This window comes from Vitis riparia, chromosome 4, assembly GCF_004353265.1.
Source record: "Vitis riparia cultivar Riparia Gloire de Montpellier isolate 1030 chromosome 4, EGFV_Vit.rip_1.0, whole genome shotgun sequence".
Lineage (NCBI taxonomy): Eukaryota > Viridiplantae > Streptophyta > Magnoliopsida > Vitales > Vitaceae > Vitis > Vitis riparia.
Genome location: NC_048434.1, coordinates 21327183 through 21347568, shown reverse-complemented (window position 1 = coordinate 21347568; position 20386 = coordinate 21327183). Strand labels below are relative to the sequence as shown.

The 20386-nt window shown below is 35.5% G+C and overlaps 3 protein-coding genes across 5 annotated transcripts in view; 2 read left to right on the top strand and 1 right to left on the bottom strand.

Moving 5' to 3' along the window:
• Nucleotides 1-4263: 4263 nt before the first annotated feature.
• Nucleotides 4264-6966, top strand: LOC117912427 (thiosulfate sulfurtransferase 16, chloroplastic). The gene is made up of 7 exons (XM_034827002.1): nt 4264-4481; nt 4554-4616; nt 4831-4941; nt 5064-5137; nt 6164-6234; nt 6342-6395; nt 6691-6966. The coding sequence occupies exons 1-7, from the start codon at nt 4384-4386 to the stop codon at nt 6763-6765; spliced, it is 546 nt and encodes a 181-aa protein (XP_034682893.1). The 5' UTR covers nt 4264-4383; the 3' UTR covers nt 6766-6966.
• Nucleotides 6967-7081: 115 nt separating this feature from the next.
• On the top strand, nt 7082-8235 carry LOC117912428 (protein IQ-DOMAIN 14). Its single transcript, XM_034827003.1, has 3 exons — nt 7082-7452; nt 7540-7813; nt 7909-8235. Exons 1-3 carry the CDS (start codon nt 7421-7423, stop codon nt 8071-8073), a joined length of 471 nt encoding a protein of 156 aa, XP_034682894.1. The 5' UTR covers nt 7082-7420; the 3' UTR covers nt 8074-8235.
• A 667-nt stretch (nt 8236-8902) lies between these two features.
• Nucleotides 8903-20386, bottom strand: part of LOC117912425 (serine/threonine-protein kinase STY8-like) — a 31710-nt gene continuing 20226 nt past the window's right edge. The window contains exons 10-16 of one of the 3 annotated variants that reach the window (XM_034826999.1): nt 14801-14874; nt 14294-14469; nt 12755-12850; nt 9789-9869; nt 9622-9675; nt 9398-9532; nt 8903-9315 (exon numbers count right to left, since the gene is read on the bottom strand). In XM_034826999.1, the coding sequence (XP_034682890.1) occupies nt 9235-9315; nt 9398-9532; nt 9622-9675; nt 9789-9869; nt 12755-12850; nt 14294-14469; nt 14801-14874 (697 nt within the window). In that variant the 3' untranslated portion in view covers nt 8903-9234. The other 2 variants (XM_034827000.1, XM_034827001.1) reach the window with 2 other exon arrangements.

The following is a 20386-nucleotide window of genomic DNA, read 5'->3' as shown; positions in this document are numbered from 1 at the left end:
TATCATACATTGATATTATTTTATTATTTTTTTTAGTTTTTCATTTTAACAATAAATTTAATTTATAATTAAAAATTTTATTTTACAAAATGAGTATATAAAAAAAATAAAAAAATGATAAAAAAAATTATGATAGATAGGATATGCATATCTCATATCTTAACGTATGATTAATATATTCCATATAAAACAGATAAAAAAAAAAGGAATGTAGATAATATATCACCACTTATCTTATTTTATGTTTGGTTGAATATTGGATAAGTGATAAGATAATTTCTCTTATCCCATCACCAATCAAACATGAGATATGATATAATATTCATTCTCTTATCATATCCGTTCTAATATACGACCAACCAAACATGACCTAAATGTATAACTAAGATCTTTGACATCAATGTTACCCAGTAAAGAACCTCTCCATTAGGATGGTTTCTCCCACAACTAAAATATCTAATCTCATTCTTAAGAAAATTCATATTTCTTAATATCTTAACCCAACCCTATGTTGAAGTGGTGATGACTCAAAATCAAGATGGGTCTAAAGATAATAATGAAAATCTATTTCCCTTGATTCTTTGGACCAATCCACCGTTAGGGTGGTGATGACCTAGATCAAGATGGGTTTGATTTTGAAGGTTATGGGCTTGCCTATGACCCTCCTCCACTTAATCTTTTGAGTTAATTAAGATATTTTTAAAAGTTGTAGTAATTATTTTGATGAATAAATTATCATGAGAATTTTCAAAAACATTTATTTCCTAATCTAAAACTTAGTGTAATAAGATAATGTAAACTTGAAAATTTTAAAGAGAGTTCTTTATTTTAATTATATATATATATATATATATATATATATATATATATATATATATATATATATATAAACACTACAACTACAAAATTTCCTAAGTTGCCACTACATTGCCACTAATAGTACTTGAGCGCCCAAGGTGCTTAAAAGATTACTTGGCGTTGCAGGCCGCTCACAAATCTTAGTGCTCGATAGTTGTCGCCTACATCTCTGCATGCCACCACAAGTTTTACTAGAATTTGAATCCAAAATTGACTTTTTTCAAGTTAGTTTTCTGCATGAATGTCGCAGAATTTATGAGGTCTTGCTTTATCCTCTTAGGACACTGCATATGGATAAAGAACAAATTTTTAAATGGAATACAAAAATGCTATGCTCCTAAAAAAACGGAGCTTACAATCCATCTATGTAAAAAGAAGAGATTTTTACCATGAAATTTTTTAATTTATACTTCTTATGCAGATTATAACCCGATATAGAAAAGAAAAACAACCAGTCCATTCATATGAAAAAAAAAGAAGAAGAATAAATTTCATCCATTCATTCATAGAGTCATGGGATGAAATCTTAACCCTACAAAATAAAGTTAGTACAACGTAATATTAGATATAACATGCTATGGATATCAGATCTTGCTTTCGTACTAGTGGTTGGCCGATTTAATATCTGTTTTGGGGCTTTAAGGCGCATGCATCTAAGATCCTAAGCATAATGAAAATAATAAAAATTTAAACTTTGATCCGGTAGGGTATGTTAGAAACCATACTTGAGGTTTGAATGCTCTAAAACCCGAATCCTTTTATAGAAGAGATCTTGAAACCTAGTGATCTTCTACCTAATCACTCCTTTGATTCATGACACTTGTGTAGAGTGATTACATATCTTGAGATGAGAAAGAGGAGGAGGCTAGATATTTGAAAGACTAATGGTCTATCAAGTTAGAGCTTAAACCTAAAACCCATAGGGTTTATATGAACTCTCTTTTGGGCTTAAGTGACTTTTATCCAACTTGGGCCGAGTCACTTAATGTAACCCACTAGGTACTAATTAATTAGTTAATTACTTCTAATGAACTTCAATTAATTAATTAACTTAGGTGGTGTTTGTTTTTTTACTTAATTCTAAATAGAACCTTAATGCTTAATAGTGTTAAATATTATGTTGTTTGTTTTTGTAGTATTTTATTTCTATTAAGTATTAAAAAGTAAAAAAAAATCAATATGTTATTTTTTCTATTTAGAAAAAGCTACATATTTTGGTAGTGTTTGTTTTTTTTTGGCTTTTGCTGAAAGCAATTTAGTTTTAGAATTTAGGTTGTTTGTTTTTCTATTTTTTCATGACTTATTATAAACTTTTTACTAAATAGAAAAAACCAAAATATGTAGTTTTTTCTAAATAGAAAAAATAACATATTGTTTTTTTTTTTACTTTTTAATACTTAATAGAAATAAAATACTACAAAAACAAACAACTTAATATTTAACACTATTAAGCATTAAGGTTCTATTTAGAATTAAGAAAAAAAACAAACACCACATTTGACTTTTTCTATTTAGTAAAAAGTTTATAATAAGTCATGAAAAAATAGAAAAACAAACAACCTAAATTCTAAAACTAAATTGCTTTCAGCAAAAAGCCAAAAAAACAAACACCACCTTAGCCTATATAAACAAAAATAATAAATCATAAAGTCACGCAGAACTTGTACTTTTACTAAAACACTTTTATGCACATAAATGCTTAATTTTCCATAAATCCTTAAACCTTTGTACAAACAAAGAATATGAAGTTGAACGGGAACCATTAGGACTTGTAGGGAAATACTAACTTTCTCATAATCCAATTTTGAAATTAACTCAACATTCCATTAAAAAGAATCAATTGCATTCTACTATCTTATATCATTGTATCGAGATAAGAATTGATTAAATTGAATTTAATCAATTCTTTTTATTTGTGACCTACATCTATTACATGCAAACTTTCATAATCTGGTGTTCATAATCTAATAAGGTAAATGCTATTAACATTTCAATACTATCTTTATAATCCTTGAGTCTCTGATATTCCTATTATGTAATCATCTGACATATTTTAACTTATTAAAAACATATATCATTCCATTGAAGAAAATGATTGTAAGTCCTTATGATCACTCAAGGGGACACACTGTCTTAAATCAATGAAATATCATTGTGCTTATCTTAGAAATACCTACTATCATCGACCTTAATCAATAGTGACCCAATTCATAAGGAACACATGACCACCTTAAGGTGGTATCATCATAGTTCAAAGCTACTAAAAACCTTAACATTAACTTAATATTCTCAAAAGGTTGAGAGTATATGCAACATAATAACTTGGAAAATCATAACTATCTGATAGCTAATGTCATGATTTATTGTAATCCTTTCTAATGTCTAACTATACATATTGTACTCACCATGGGAAATCCATTTTGATGACTAAGACAAGTCATCCATCCAATTTGGAGATAGTGTACTACTACCTCAAATACATAAGTCTATGAACTGATTGCAAACAATTTATCAACTTATAAGGAAAACTTGAATATTTTATTTAGTTCCTAATACACTCAAGTCATGTATAATATTAGCCATTATAGACCTGAATGCTTAAATAAAATTTAATGCCATTAATGAATAGAATAGTAGAAAAGCAAGTCTAATTTTGTTATATCATGTCTTGTTTTTAAGAACTTTATTTTAACAATAATGATATACAAATTAAAATAGAAAGAAAAAAAAAAGGTTTGGTAGTTATTAATTTATTTTTTTGTAATTTTTTCGAGAATATGTTTCTTTATGTTAGGTTTAGTTCTAGAAAATTTAAAGAGAAATAGTAAAAAAAAAAAAATAATAATAGAGAGAAAATGTAAAAATAAAAAATGAATTTAAAATCAATAAATTATTTTTATAAATTTATAACTATTTTCAATAATGTTTGATTTTTTAATATATTTTTAAGTACAATGAATACGATAAAATTATTTTCATTAACATTTGTGTTTTCTTTGTATTGATCGAGAATCAAATCTCCCTGTAATACTTGATTTTCTAAGATAGCATAGCCTTATAAGTTACAACAGTTGATTAATAGTTCAACCATATACTCAGAGTCTAAAAATCTAGGGGTATAAAGGTAAAATCGAAAAGGGCAGGGTTCAAAATTCAAATACATAAATAAGAGTAACTGTAGTCAATGGAAGAGAAACTGAAGGGGAGTCGCTTTCCATGTAATGAAAACAGAGGCGGTTACAAACTTATCCTTGAAAGGCGTGTGTGGCGGTGTCAGCTTATGATTCCCATTATCCCAATTCTGAAGCAGAGCATCCTCATCAGCATCTAGAGTGGTGAGCCTTTGATGACGTGGCAGCCATGGTCACTGCCACACTCTATTAAGGCGGACCTCACCACACATCTGGCATACTACTCCTTCACTACTCTCTACTCTCTCCCATCTCTCTAGACTCCTCCATCCTACAAACTTCCTCCAATCCATTGCAGCAGCAACATCAACTCATCCACTACCCACTGGTAAAGATGGAGAAGGAAATGATCGCGAAGTCCCTCATCTCCTCCGCTGCCTACGCTCCTTCCTTGCTTCCTCTGCTGTCTCTCTCTCGTAATCTCAATTTCAGGTCGGTTTTTTTGTCTGTTTTTTTTTTTTTTGGAAGTTTTTGAAGAAGTAAAGTAAGATTTATTTTTTACAGGTGTTTATCACCGTTGAAGGCGAATCCACAGCGATGTGTCGTCGGCAGCACCAAGCGGCTTTGGTACTTCTATATCAGATGAACAATTAATGTCTGTTTGGTTACCGAGGAAACAGGGGAAAAGAACGATGAAAACACGGAATCCTTGTAAAAGTCAGATGTTGTGAGGTTTCTAGTGTTTTCTTTTTGCGGATTTCTCGGGAACCAAACGGAGTGTCTGAATTGGTGTTTTGTGTACGCTGATGAACTTTTTTTGGTTGTTGTTTGGTTTCCGAAGTCGCGTGGTTGCTGCTAGAGGAAATTTGGAGTCGACGGGTGTGCCGACGTCGGTGCCGGTGCGCGTGGCGCTCGAGCTTCTTCAAGCTGGACATCGGTATCTGGACGTCAGGTATATATCGATTCCTATTGCTTTTTTTATTGTTAAGATTTAATTTTTACACATAGAGAAGTGGATGGTAGTGCAGTTAGTTTCAGCGATTTGATAATTTCGATTTTGGTATGCTGTTGTAGGACTCCTGAAGAGTTCAGTGCTGGACATGCCTCTGGGGCTATTAACGTTCCTTACATGCTCAGATTTGGATCTGGTATGGTTTATTAGTTACAGAGTTTCACAAAGTTCATTGAGATCTCAATTGCCTTTTCAGATATGCAAAAATTCAGCTATTCAATCTGCTTATGGTTTTGTTTGGATAAGAATCATTATAGAAGGGGTGCCTTTTGAGACAAATTCTGATTGGTAGTATTTCAATGATCTTTAGCAATGATTGCTACTCGCCATTGATGTATAGAGACTTGAGGAAGATGTATTCCAATACCTTAGTAGGCTTTGCTATGTGATTCTTTATAATCTTGTTTCAATTAATTTCTCTTTTTGAGAACCAATTTTTCTTTAATTAAAATTTGTTGTTTCCCATCTTTTATTAATTTTTGTACAAATGGGATAAAGTTGATAAGAAGAAGAATTTATGATCTATGGAATTTCCATGGGATTATTAAATTTCGAGCAATGATAACATGAGAAACAAGCTATTCTATCCGGCGATGAAACATCATATTCTATCTCATGCTTGGTTAATAATAGAATAAAAAAAAGTTATCCCGTCAATCAAATATATCCAAAATCTTTTGGCATTTATATTATCTGTCCATTTGGGAAAACAAATTTACCATTCTTTTCAGGATGAATAGCCTCTACTAAAAATTATCTTTTAACTTGGACCTTAGTTCAACTTTGCTACCCAATGGAGTTAACTACTGCATTAGTAAACCAAATGTTGATAGCAGCAGCTAGTGTAAACATGGTATCCTCAATCTTTCTTCTTTGGGATGGATTCAATAATAGTGGTTGAGTAGGAGTAGAAGGTAAAATCAGCAATTTCAACTGCAATTAACTGCTAATGAAACTGGATGTAGAATTTATCCGAGTCCAATCAGAAACTAAGATTAGGTATAGTATTGCAGTGGATAAGAAGTTTATTTCATTCTTAAGTTGTTGCTTAATATGTTAATATGATATGATATGTGCGTTGGTATTGTGTCAGCGTTTTGCATTGCTTTTAGCGAATTATCATTATTATTTCACTTGTTCATCTCTTGTTTCTTGATCTTAGGGATGGCAAAGAACCCTAAATTTCTGGTGGAAGTTTCATCACATTTCCGGAAAGATGATGAAATCATTGTTGTATGTCTTCACTATCCAAAGTCTTAGCGCTCTTATTGACTTGAAATCAACTTTGAGATTTGGCATTTGAGTTCTCTTCCTCATATTCCACTTCCTGCCTTTTACAGGGATGCCAGAAAGGGAAAAGGTCACTCATGGCTGTGAATGATCTTTTGGCTGCTGTAAGCACATTCTTTAAACCTTCAAATTGGTTTTACAGCCCCTATTCGTATAATCTCATTCAGGGCTGCCTCTGATAATTTTTCCATTTTATTATTTATTTTCTTCTGCTTGCTTGGTAGTATTGTAGTAGTGCGTCACCTCAACTTGAATCTGTCAGTTTGTTTAAAGGTTGTTGAAAGGGTTTCAAAATAAACAAACTTAGTGCTTGTTTGGATACACTCCATATTTTTTTGATTAAAAATAAAAATAGTAGTAATTCATTAATAATAATAGTAGTTCAATTTCTCTCTGCAGGGTTTTACAGCCATTACTGACATAGCTGGTGGGTATGATGCTTGGTCACAGAATGGACTTCCGACAGACTCTTGAACTTGAAGTATGCACATGGGCGCCATACTTGCTGATACCGTAACTGTTCTAGATAGTAAGGTTATGTGCAGAACAGAATTACAAATGTAGTAATAGCAAGGACAAGGTATACAGGGATCTGTGAATAAAAATGTTGCAGAAGCGGGTAAGCTCTGTATCTGTATCTAGCACGCAATAAAAGATCGATGGTTACCTTGCCAACGCTGCCTCTCATTTCCCATTTTTTTACCTGGTCATTATCTCTTACCAATTTTTATTTATTTATTTTATTTCATCCACGTGGAAAATATGTGATTTGTTTGCAGAGGAAAAATGTGATTTGTGTAGCCAATCAACCTTAATGTAAGTAATTAAGATAAATTGTCATTTTCTTGAAGGTAAATTATTTAACTTTCGATCGAGGAAAGATCTGTTCAGGGTTAGAGGTGAGTTAATGGGTGAGACGGGTACACCCTTCCATCCATCTGGTGAGGGCTAGGGTAAAGTGAGCAGAAAATCAAGAAGTTGATGGACCACTTTGATTTATTATTATATTATTGTTAAGGAAAAAAAAGATCTATTTCCGAGTCTGATTTGGAGAAAGGGTTGGAATGCTTCAAAATAGCAAAGGAATTCATGCTGCCACGTTAGCAATAGCAGTCCTGACAGACACGAGATGAACAAAATCTCTACCTCCAAGCAAACATGGTGCGCACATACCTTCCCTTTACGCCACCTTCTCCAGACCTTTTTATTTGAGTGAAGCAACACATTAAAATCTGAAACAAGAAGCAGGAGACAAGCGAGATCGGCAATATTCATGGGAACGTCTCGGAATTGGTTCGGCATTGTTCGAACAAAGTTCTTCACATCATCCAAAACCATCACTGTTCGCCACATCGCCACCAGCCCCAGCTACAACGAAGAACCAGACGTTACAGAAGGAGGAGCAATATACTCTGAAGAACCCAATGATGGAGCCCCATGCTTGCCATCACCCCGAAAGAAAGATCTCACCAAGGAGGACATCGCGGCCATCAAAATCCAAGCAATTTTCAGGGGTCATCTTGTAATAATCCCAACCCATTCCCCATAATCTCTTTTTTCAACAATTCTCTGCATGGCCAATGTCTTTTAGCAGTGGTTTAATTGCAACTTTAACAGGCACGACGGGCATATCGAGCGCTCAGGAGCCTTGTGAAGCTACAAGCGTTGGTTCGTGGGGTGTGCGTGAGGAGACAGACACGTATAGCCTTGCATTGCATGCACGCACTTGTCCGGTTACAGGTCAGGGTTCGCACACGGCAGCTGCTCCAGCTGGACTCATGATTCATCAATTGCCATTAACCTCTTCACTAAACCACGCTCGCTCTCATTTTCCATATTTTACTTCACGTATAACATCAAATTCCTGTTTGTGTTACACATTTGGGCTTTCCAGTAACAGCCTAATCTAATTTAAATATTCACCTGGTATGACATTCACTTTAATTGCGTCCATTTAGAGATATTTGGCGGCTTAAAGTCTTAAAGATAACGAGAAATGAACCTAATCCATTGGTAGCTTTAGTTCCACCAAAACGATGATGCATCCTGTAGCTGACTTTGACGAGTCATACTCATACAGAGTATATGGGAGCCAATGTTGGTAGAAACCATTTCAAATAAGGAGAGGTTGCTCTGTCTTATGTCTCCACCTTCTGGAATTATTATCACACAACCACATTTATGGATTTCAGCAACCGTATCCCTATATTGAAACAACTAGTTGCTGGTTGCCAGTTGCAGTGGCAGCTGAAAGCCCAATATCTGGTAACAAAATTTTCCTTTCAAGGTTTTGAGTAAAAGCTATCTCCTTTATACTGATCTATCGAATCAGTGATAACTAGCCCTCCGTATGGATTTTAGATTTTAAAACACCAGGCAGAGAATGGGCATATTCCTTGGCCTTGCTTCCGCGCTTTATCCACAATTTCCTAATTATACTTTCACCAGAGATACAAAAGTACCCCCAGTGATCCACCCTTGTCACCGTGTCAGTGTTATTTGGAATTGTGGGCTAAAAGAGCAGGTGCCTGGGATAATTGTTCATAGCCATGATGTTTGAGACTAAAAAAATCATCCACCCCCCACCCACCCAAAAAAAAAAGAAAGAAAGAAAGAAAAAAAGAAAGAACAGTAATTTAACCAAAACGCAAGGCCACAAGAATTTTGTACCAAGTTGAAGCAGTTCTCCAACCTAGCCCAACACACATATTGCAATCATCAGAGGCAATTATTAGAAAAGAAAAAAAAAGGCCAAGAAAAATAAACAGGAAGAAGAAAGTTCCCAGTGCACCTGAACCAGAAATCTTCTATGGGGTTAAAATAAAAAAACTAGAACTCCGCTAATCATGGACAAAGTAATGTACATGGCAATATGTATGATGAGAAATGGCCCACGCGTTGAGATCTACATACATTATGAACAGCATCCTCTCCTCCCCAACCTCAGTGATGACCTAGTCTAAGTGCTGATAAGAATCTACCAGATGATTTATCCTTGCGCCTACTGTCTCCCTCACCCCCAACCTGTTTCAAATTCACAAAAGTTAAAACCCAACTTGTAGAATTGTTTAATGAGAACAAACTCTGGTTTGAAGCAGTGTCATACCTCATTGGCTAATTGATGCAGGATTTCTAGAATTGTAGAGAAATCAGGTCTCAGAGTTGGGTCTTGCCACCAGCATCTCTCAAGAAGTCCTGCAATCTTTGGATGAGTATGCTTGGGAACAGTAGGACGTAGACCCTGCTTGTCATGTGAGTTGAAGTTAAGTCATTCACTGTGAGAAGAAAATTTCATGGTAAAACCTGTGTTAAAATGGAAAGAAGGAATACCTTTTGGACCACACCAACTGCAGCTTGTAAGGGGGTTAAGAATGAGTATGGAAGCTGGCACATCAACCATGAACATGATGATTGGAGCAGTTACATTTATGCATTATGGCCAAACAGAAGAGACAGAAGAAAGAAAAAGAAAAATTCTTAACAGAAAACAAGCTTACTTCTCCAGTCAGAAGCTCCCATAGAACTATTCCAAAACTGAAAACATCAGCCTTGTGATTATATGGTCTATGCTCAATGACCTTCAGAGCATTAAAAACTACTGTAAGAAAATGCTAGGGAATAACAGTCTAGTAGACTGTAGACGGCATGTTAAATGCAAACTATGTTATGAAATGAGATGAATGATTGTTTCTCATAACAAAATGAGAGAAGTGTAAAGCTAATGAATAAACTAAATAATGCATGAACCTTAGAGTTGATTATTAAGCATCATATTATGGCTGTGAAAATTTAGATGGCAATTATTATCATTGCAACATTGTTCACAGAGAGAGAGAGAGAGAGAGAGAGAGAGAGAGAGAGAGAGAGATGGTGGGTAGCGTGGTTTCTAATTCTCAAAATGCCTTTGTAGAGGGTAGGCAAATACTGGAAGTGGTGCTTCTTGAAAACAAGGTAATACACTCAAGGTTGAATAGCTCCAGGCGGAGTAGTCTATGAACTAGATATCAAGAAGGCCTACAACCATATTAATTGGGATTCCCTTTTAGCAGTGTCAGAAAATGAGATTCAACCTAAGGTGGGAGGTTATATTAAATGGTGCATCTCTACAGCTAGGTTCTAGATGCTAGTGAATGGCACTCCTAAAGACTTCTTTTAGAATGCCAGGGGCATGAGGCAAGGAGAGAGCTTCTGTCTCCTTACTTATTTGTCCCAGCAATTGAAGGCACTCAGTCGTATTTTAAAAAGGGCAGAGGAAGGTGGTTTCAGTTCAGGCTTTAAGGTGGGAGAGAGGATAGAAGAATCCAACCTGTTGTTGGCAGCTGACACTCATTTTCTGTGATACTTGTGAGGAGCAGTTGAAGTACTTGAGCTGGTCACTCATGTAGTTTAAGGCAATATTTAGGTTAAAGATTAATTTGAAGAGTGTGTTAATTCCTGTAAGGGGGGTGCCTAATGTGGAGGGGGTGGCGACTTTCTTGAGAAGTGGGCATGGACACTCCTACTACCTACCTTGGACTACCATTGGGGCCCTCTGTGAAGTCAGTGGTGGCTTGGGATGTGATAGAAGAAATGTTTCTACAAAGGCTCACAATGTTGGAGCATCAAGCAGCTTCTATTGATAAAAAATCACTTAGTCAAGTTTGCCAATTACTCATGTATATGTTTGTCATTCCAAAAAAGGTGAGTTGGAAACTTGAGAAGATTCAAAAAGACTTCCTCTAACCAGGTGGAGCCAAAAAGTCTCACTTGGTGAATTAGTCAATTGTGTGCATGAAAAAGAATGAAGGATGGATGGGTATCAGAGACTTATCTACATTAAATAAGGCATTGCTTAGCAAATGGGAAGGAAGGTTTCCTGTTGAAAGGGAGTAGGCAGGTTATGTGCTCCAGCATTGTGAGGGAAGGTTACGGGCTAGGTTGTGGAAGGCTATTAGAGGTTGGGATTTATAAAAAGTTGGACCAGTTTAGCGGTGGGTTATGGAAAAAAAATAGAGTTTTGAAAGGATTGTTGGTGTGGGCATTTTGCCTTGAGTGATGCATTCCCAGCTTTGGATGCCTTAGCCAGTTCAAAGGATGCTTGGGTGGTGGAGGAATGGGAGGACTTAGAAGGGGGCGGTCATTGGGGACCTCTTCTTCATATAGTTCCATGATTGGGAATTGGAAGTGGTTGGGGATTTTCTTACAAGGATCCAAAAGCATCCAATGAGGCAAAATAGAGAGGATAGTCTGGTTTGGAAGGACTCAAAGGAAGGAAACTTTTCAGTTAAATCTTTCTATACTTTTCTTAAGCTGGAGGGAGAAAGGGATTTCTCTATGAAAGTGATTTGGAATTCTTGGATTCCTACGAAAATGAAATTCTTTGCATGGGAGGCAGTATGGGATAGGATTTTGACCTTGAATCATTGAAAAAGGAGTGATGGACTTTGGCAAATCATTGCTGTCTCTACAAAATGGAAGAAGAAACAACTAATCAAATCCTCCTTCATTACATTAAAAGAGGATTTTGTGACACTAACTATTTTTACTTTTTGGAGCAGAACGCATATTGTCATCTTCAATGAAAGAAACTCTACTAAGTTGGCAAGGGAGGTTTGTGGAGACAATGCAGAGGGAGCTGTGAAGGGCTGCCCCATTGTGCTTATTTGGATCATATGGAAAGAGAAGTTAGTCCTTCGAAAATTGGGAACAGTCCAACCAGGCCCCAAAATGTTGTTTTTGTACTCCCCTATTGTGCGCACTAAAAGGTCCATCAATCTGAATGACATGCCTCTTCTGGATTTAGTTAACCAGTTGGGATCTAGATAAGGTGAAGGAAGATTGTTTGTTTCTTTCTCCCCTATATCACTACAACAGCGTTCAGAGAGAGTAGAATGCAAATAGACATTAGCTTTCTGCACATGAAAACAGATTGGAAAAAAATACCAGATTGGATCTGAATACCAAATCTTAGGCTAAATATGTTAAAGAGTTTTGACAGCATTCATGACATAACCAAAGAAAAAAAAAGTGGTAAGCGGAATAATAAAGTAACTGACACCCAATCAGATCAGAGAAGTTATAATTGCTGACAACTGGGGCTGTAAGGTGTGATACATACAGCAAAAAAAAAAAAAAAAAAAGTTTGGTAAAGGCATAGCAACATACATGACACCTGATCAAACCAAAGAAGTTACAATTGGAGTCAACTAGGACTGCAAGCCAATAATATATACATCTATTGGTGCATACCTCAAAATTATGATCTGAACTTGTGCAAAAATAGTACACATACTATCATCACCAAAAGGAAAATGTCACGTATAAAAATTAAAGGTGCACGATTGCTGAGAGGCATAACTACATATCATGGAATAACTTGGCATTAAATTTCTATAAAGGAAGATTTAGTACCACGTTTATATTGAAAATTACTGTTATGTAAAGAGAACAACCAAGAAATTAGAAAATACATAAAAATGCACACCTCAGGAGCCATCCAACGGTATGTTCCAGTTTCCGCAGTCATTACTCCAGATTGAGTTTGCACTCTTGCTACTCCAAAATCAGCAACCTTAACAACCTGTCCAGGAAAGTTTTAGAATTTTTAGACAAACTATATATTGTTACAAGCAGCATCCTCCTAACTCCTAAGAGGGTTGAATCTATAATTAGGCAGCATAAATTCAAAAAAAGGATTTCATCAAAAGCTAAGGCTCAATTTAGATACAGTTTTGTATTTACTATTTCTAGACATAAAATATAAGTATTTTTTCAGTTATGGATTCGATTTTTATAAATATTAAACTCGTGATAATTCTAATTTTGATTTTATGTATTTTATAAATGGAAAAGTGTTTGGTAATCATATAACAAGTCAAAAAAAAAAAAAAAAAAATCTTTTTAGATGATTTAAGTCGTAGCTTTAAATTTTTCATTATAAAATTTATTAAAAAATTTTGCAAATTAAAAGAATTTTTATATCCCTATTTATTTATCTAGTTTTTAAAAATTGTTGTTATCAAAATGTGAAAACAAAAGGTAAAAACAGATTACCAAACATGATTTTAAAAATTGCTTTCCAATTTTTCATTTTAAAACCAGAAATTGAAAAATAAAAATCAACCAAACATACCCCAAGCAACAGAAGACGGGATTTTGATTAAGAAAACAAATAAGCAAGAAAATAGATATGAATGGCATTGAAAATGGAAAATGCAACTGAACTTTAGGAAGGGAAACAAGCTATGTCTGACCAAGCCAGACTCAACTAGCCCCAGCCTTATTTATGAAACTATGCCCAATACACTAGTAGGGATAGTCAGTCATCACAATCAAATAAGCAGCCTGGTTTTTTTTCCTCCAAGTGCTATAAAAATCTGTACAAATGTGAGTATCCTACCACAGCTTATATCTGACACTCAGTTATATTAGATACACACCATTAGTGACTGGTTTATAATCTTAATGTTATTTATTTTATTGTGCATTTGAACAAAAAGAAAATGCCAACATGGATTCAGATTGTGATATAATTACGGATGTTGGACAAATACAGTAGAAATGAAATTATCAATTAACTAGGAAGAAAACAACATTGAATAGATTGCTTGAAAATCAAAAGCAGTCAAAGTGGAAATATGAGAGACTATCAAATCAAAGAATTGTGGTTATATAAAGATGGAAATTCAACAAACACCAATACATTGGAAAGAGGGAAGGGAAAAAAAACCAAAACAGCATGCAAGTACCACAAACTAGAAAAGAATACATTAAAAACATAAAACAGCATCAATAGGCAGTTAGATATTAAAAATGAAATTATCAAGATGAGAAAGCATCATATCCGCAAAAGGGATAGAATTGTGGTTTTGCATATTATGGGAAATTTTCCAGAGACAAAAAAATTAAGAAACTAAACCAGAAAAGTTAAAAGGTTTAAAGTCACATGGATATTGAATGAAAATATAATTAACAAAGGATAAAAGATCAGACACATACGGTTTTAAAAAGAAATACCACGTACATCATTTTCATCCATCAAAAGATTGGCAGTTTTCAGATCCCTGTGGATTATATTATTCTCGTGCAAATAGTTCATTCCTTTGGCAACATCAATCGCTACTTTGAGTAGAGATGGTAGCTTAAATGCACCCCGTTGTTTATGCAGAAAGTCGTAGACACTTCCTCTAGACATGAACTCTGGTAAAATAGAAACATAACCATCAGAATTAATTATCTTCCTTAACAAGAGAGCAAATTGATATTACAACGTCCCAAAGGGCCATGTAATCTTACAGAATGATAAATTTGTATAAGAGGATAGTTACCATAAAAACTAAGTTCCTATACTTTCTGTAAATCCCACATATAGCTGCTATATAGGCAGTAGTTCCCTTCTATTAACCTAATGAATTATATGTTACCATGTTGAAAAACAGCACCCAAGCAGCAGCCCAATCTTGAATATAGAAGTAACAAATGTATCTCAAGCATACACTAAAATAGGTATAGAAAATTCATTGGAATTTACCGGTTATAATGCACAAATTTGGAGGTCGGGTACATGCACCTATGAATTGTACAACATTCCTGTGCCGAATTTTTCTACAATGCCAATAAAAATCATATGAGAAAAGATGGGAATGTTAAGAAAGATGCAGAAAGAGATATCTATCCTTCTTACCAAAGGGATGGGCAAGTGGAATAACATTAGTTGACATCAGAAAAAACTCCAATACAAATTATTACATGCACAAAACAAAACATATTGCTACACTGCACCACAGCTTTCTAAAGATACAGTGAATGAAAAATGCACTATAATTTTAATGAGTGACTTGAAACTTTTTTTTTTTTTTTTTGATAGGCAAAAAGAGGGCATGTATTCGAAGCACCTTAGAGAAGATGAAGCAAGCACACACTAAGTGGTACAATCAAAGCCCAGTATAGGCGAAAAGGTAAGGAGCAAAAAGAACTTTTTCCTTGCTAAGAACTCAACCAATCTAGAAAATCTAACATAGATAGCATGTGGTCCTTTGTATACACCATAACCCAATTCACAAAAGTATATAAAAAGTAGATTTAATCGCTTGGTTTGATTGCTCAACATCATTAAAAGTCCTTTTGTTCCTTTCCTTCCAAATAGTCGACCACAAGCACAAGGGAGCAACCCTCCATGCTTTCTTCCATCTTTTACCCACGAAAGAGTTATGCCAACCCAACAGATTCCCTCTGGAATGTAAAACCCACTCCATTCCAAAAAAGGAGTAAATCAAATTCCACAACATTCTTGTTGTGGAGCAAAAAAGAAGCAAGTGACTCGTAGTTTCCTCCTCTCTTTTGCACAAATAGCACCTATTCGAGAGATTCCAACCCCTCTTTTTGAGTCGGTTAAGAGTTAAAATTCTTCCCTAAGACGCTTCCCAGGCAAAAAAAACTGACCTTCATTGGAGCCCAGGTCCTCTACACTATACTAAACAAAAAAAGATCTCTAGGTCCCTTAGAAGAGGAACAATAAAGAGATCTAATAGAAAACTTGTCGTTCTTGGTTTCATTCCATCTTAGATTGTCCTCCACATCCCTTTTAACTTCCAAAGGTTGTAGTTTCTAAAACAAAGTTTTCACTTCACCTAGCTCCCAATCATTAAAAATGTCTTGAAAAACAAGGGCTCCAACTGCCCCCTTCCCCATCCTCCTCCCAAGCTTCTGCCATCCATCCATTTTTGTTGGCCACACAAGAAAATAAGTTTGGGAATGCTTCTTCCAAAGTTTGATTCTCACACCATAAGTCTTTCCAAAATTTAGCCCTTCTCCCATTCACAACTAAAAAAGCGAGATCTACTTCTTCTACCCTCCCATTCATTTTTTATGGCCTTTCACACCCCAACTCCATAACCTTCTCTCACTTCTCTCAAACACCACTCCCCTTCCTCTTCTTTGTACTTCCTTATTATGAGTTGTGTTGAGCTATAAATAAAATAGGAGAATTATTTTCCTATTATGTTAGTTTTCTATTTCTGTAAATAGATAGTTTTGTTAGTTTCCTATTTCTGTAAATAGATAGTTTTATTAGTTTCCTATTTTTGTAAATAGATAGTTTTATGATTTAGAAATAAGTTAGTTTCCTATTATGTCTCTTGTTTCCTATTTCTTCTCTTGTAATCTCCTATATAAACTGTGTATAATCAATCTAATAGACAAAATTTATTATTTTTCATCCCATATTTTGTGTCATGGTAACAGAGCTGTAGGTTTTTAAGACTTGGGCATCATTCTAGCCTTCATCGCCATTTTTCTAGCCTTCATAGCTGGATTTTTTTTATTCACGTGTTCTTTTACTAGCCTCCATTGCTACTGATTTTTTTGTTTTGCGGTCTGCCTTAATTCTAAGAGATCAGGTTTTTTCATGGAAGATGTTGGAAAATTCAGGTACACCTTCACTCTCTTTTTGCATAAATGCCTCACATAGAGTTTATGATGACTCTTGGATAATAGACTCCGGTGCCACAGACCATATGACCTCCAAATCTCGACTTTTCAATACCTATACCCCAAGCCCAAGTAACAAGAAAATTGTAGTGGTCAATGGCTCTTTAGTTACTATTGCAGGTTTCGGAGACATATACATCACACCTACCCTTATTCTTAAAAATGTCCTCCATGTACCAAAATTGTCAGCCAACCCTGTTTCCATTCAAAAGCTTACCCATGATCTTAAATGTTATGCTATTTTTTTCCCTTCTTATTGTGTTCTTCAAGAACAAGGCTTGAGGAGGAGGATTAGACTTGCTAAGGAAAGGAGCGGTCTTCACCACGTTGAATCATCTCAGAAAACTAGTAATAATTTGTCATTGTCTTTTCTCAGTTCCTCAAATAAAGATACCATTTGGTTGTATCACCTACGTCTAGGTCATCCATCTTTTAGGGTTTTAAAGATCATGTTTCTTCATTTGTTCCAAGGATTAGATATTTCTGAGTTTCATTGTGAAACTTGTGAATTGGCAAAACATACTTGTGTATCTTTTCCTATTAGCAATAAAAGAAGTTCTCATCCTTTTCATTTGATTCATAGTGACATATAGGGTCCTTCGACTATACCTAATGTTTCTGGGGCTCGTTGGTTTGTATCCTTAATTGATGACTACACTCGGGTTACATGAATCTTTCTTCTTAAATAAAAATCTGATGTTAGCATTATTATACCTAATTTCCACTCAATGGTTCAAAACCAATTTGGGGTTAAAATAAAAAGCTTTAGGACAAACAATGCTAGAGATTACTTCAACCAGACTTTATCACCCTATTTTCAATCACAGAGCATTCTCCATGACTCATCATGTGTTAACACACCCCAACAAAATGGGGTAGCCGAGAGGAAAAATGGGCATTTACTCAACACAACCCGAGTCTTACTCTTGCAAGGGAATGTTCCTAAGTCCTATTGGGGGGAAGCTGTTCTTACTGTTACATACATGAATAATAGAATTCCCTCACGAGTGTTAGACAACAAAAGCCCCGTAGAGATACTTAAGAGTTTCTATCCACACTTCAGAACCTCAAATGGGCTCACTCCTAGGGTATTTGGGTGCACTGCATTTGTTCATGTCCACAGCCAACATAGAGAAAAGCTAGACCCTCAAGCCATAAAATGTGTCTTCCTTGGTTACTCACATCCACTCAAAAAGGATACAAGTGTTACAATCCCTCAACCAGAAAATTCTACATCTCTGCAAATGTCACCTTCACAGAAAATAAACCTTTTTCCCCAAGTCCTCTCTTCAGGGGGATATTTCAATGATGGAAGATAGTCCTTATGAGTCCTTTGAACCTCTTGACCTTCCTCATGTCTCAACCCATGGTGATGAAAAACCTGGGTCATCCGAACCTGAGTTATTCGAGTCAATCACACATGAGACACCCAAGTTTACCACTGAACCCGTGTCATCCCCTGTTCCTGCCAGTGTCACTCGCAATTTTCCACAGGTTCCTAAGGTGTATTCAAGGGAAAAGGCCATTCCAGAACAAAAGCAGGTCCAAGAATCCAACTCAGACCCTGGGAATGAAATCATGGTAAGATCAGACCCACCTTTACATACACAAATTGGTGAAACTTTCACTGACTCAACAGACAACCTAGACCTAGACCTTCCTATTGCTGTTAGAAAAGGCACCAGAGAATGCACTAACCGACCACTCTATCTACTATCACAGTGTGTATCTTAAACACCTATCACTAGCCCATAAGAATTTTATTGTGAGTCTAAACACCACTATCATCCCTAACACTGTTTCTGAGGCATTGACAAAAAGGGAATGGAAGGATGCTATGAGAGAGGAGATGAGTGCATTAGAAAAAAATAAAACATGAGAGATTGTTGAAAGACTGAAAGGGAAAAACATTGTTGATTGCAAGTGGATTTTCACACTGAAATATAAAGTTGATGGATCTCTTGAGAGACATAAAGCAAGATTGGTAGCCAAAGGGTACACTCAAACTTATGGAGTTGATGATCAGAAGACTTTTGCTCCAGTTGCAAAAATGAATACTGTAAGAATCCTGCTGTCACTGGTTGCCCACTACAATTGACAACTCCTACAGTATGATGTTAAGAATGCATTTCTTCATGGTGATTTAGATGAAGAGATTTACATGAACATCCCACCGGGATTTGAGAGAAACACAGGTAACAAGGTGTGCAAGTTGAAAAAGGCCCTTTATGGGCTAAAACAATCTCCTAGGGCTTGGTTTGGGAGATTTGCAAAAGTCATGAAAGAGTTTAGGTACAAACAAAGCCAAGGTGACCACACTCTCTTCATTAAGCACTCGGCTTCAGGAGGAGTAACTGCTCTTCTAGTCTATGTTGACAACATCATAATGATTGGAAATGATGAGAGAGAAAAACATGAATTGAAACAGAGATTAACAACAGAGTTTGAGATAAAGGAACTAGGGAAACTGAAGTACTTCCTCGGTATTGAGGTGGCATATTCCACACAAGGGATCTTCATCTCTCAACAAAAGTATGTGACTGATTTATTGGCAGAAATAGGGAAGATTGGGTGTAAACCAGTCTCTACCCCAATGGATCCAAACCACAAGTTGGGAGAAGCTAAAGAAGAACCAGTGGTGGATAAAAGAATGTACCAAAGGCTGGTTGGTAGGCTCATATACCTTGCTCACACTCGGCTAGACATCGCCTACTCAGTGAGCGTGATCAGTCAATTCATGCATGATCCAAGAGAACCTCATCTTCAAGCTGCTTACAGGGTGCTACATTACTTGAAAGGCAACCCCGGGAAAAGAATTTTGTTAAAAAAGAACAATACTCTTGCTCTAGAAGCATACACCGACGTTGACTATGCAGGTTCCCTAGTGGATCAAAGATCAATTACAGGGTATTGTACTTTTCTTTGAGGTAATCTGGTAACATGGAGAAGTAAAAAGCAAAATGTGGTAGTAAGGTCGTCTGTAGAATCAGAGTTTAGGGTCATTGCTCAAGGGTTGTGGGAACTACTTTGACTGAAGATTATTCTAGATGATTTGAGAATCAAGTGGGATGGTCCTATGAAGCTCTATTGTGACAACAAGTCAGCTATCAATATTGCTCATAACCCTATACAACACGATAGGACAAACATATTGAGATTGATAGGCATTTCATCAAAGAAATTGGAGGAAGGAATAGTGTGTATGTCCTATGTTCCATCAGAACATCAATTAACTGATATCCTAACAAACGGGCTGAACAGTTCAATGTTTCACGATCTTGTATTCAAGCTGGGAATGGAAGACATCTATTCCTCAGCTTGAGGGGAAGTGTTGAGCTATAAATAAAATAGGAGAATTATTTTCCTATTATGTTAGTTTCCTATTTTTGTAAATAGATAGTTTTATGATTTAGGAATAAGTTAGTTTAGGAATAAGTTAGTTTCGTATTATGTCTCTTGTAATCTCCTATATAAACGGTGTGTATTATCAATCTAATAGACAAAATTTATTATTTTTCATCCCATATTTCGTGTCAGTTTCCATAAAGACTCCCTTTATGTAGCAAATCTCCAACTCCACTTCTCTCAAGCCAAGCTTTGTTTAGGAAAACAAGGTTAAGAATTCCGA

Bases quoted from the DNA above. Each gene is read 5' to 3' on its own strand.
- LOC117912427 (XM_034827002.1), top strand. From the start codon at position 4,384: ATGGAGAAGGAAATGATCGCGAAGTCCCTCATCTCCTCCGCTGCCTAC. The intron at 4,617-4,830 runs GTACTTCTATAT...TGGTTTCCGAAG, and splicing joins GGCAGCACCAAGCGGCTTTG to TCGCGTGGTTGCTGCTAGAG. The intron at 5,138-6,163 runs GTATGGTTTATT...TCTTGATCTTAG, and splicing joins CATGCTCAGATTTGGATCTG to GGATGGCAAAGAACCCTAAA.
- LOC117912428 (XM_034827003.1), top strand. From the start codon at position 7,421: ATGAACAAAATCTCTACCTCCAAGCAAACATG. The intron at 7,453-7,539 runs GTGCGCACATAC...AACAAGAAGCAG, and splicing joins TCTACCTCCAAGCAAACATG to GAGACAAGCGAGATCGGCAA. The intron at 7,814-7,908 runs GTAATAATCCCA...CAACTTTAACAG, and splicing joins CAATTTTCAGGGGTCATCTT to GCACGACGGGCATATCGAGC.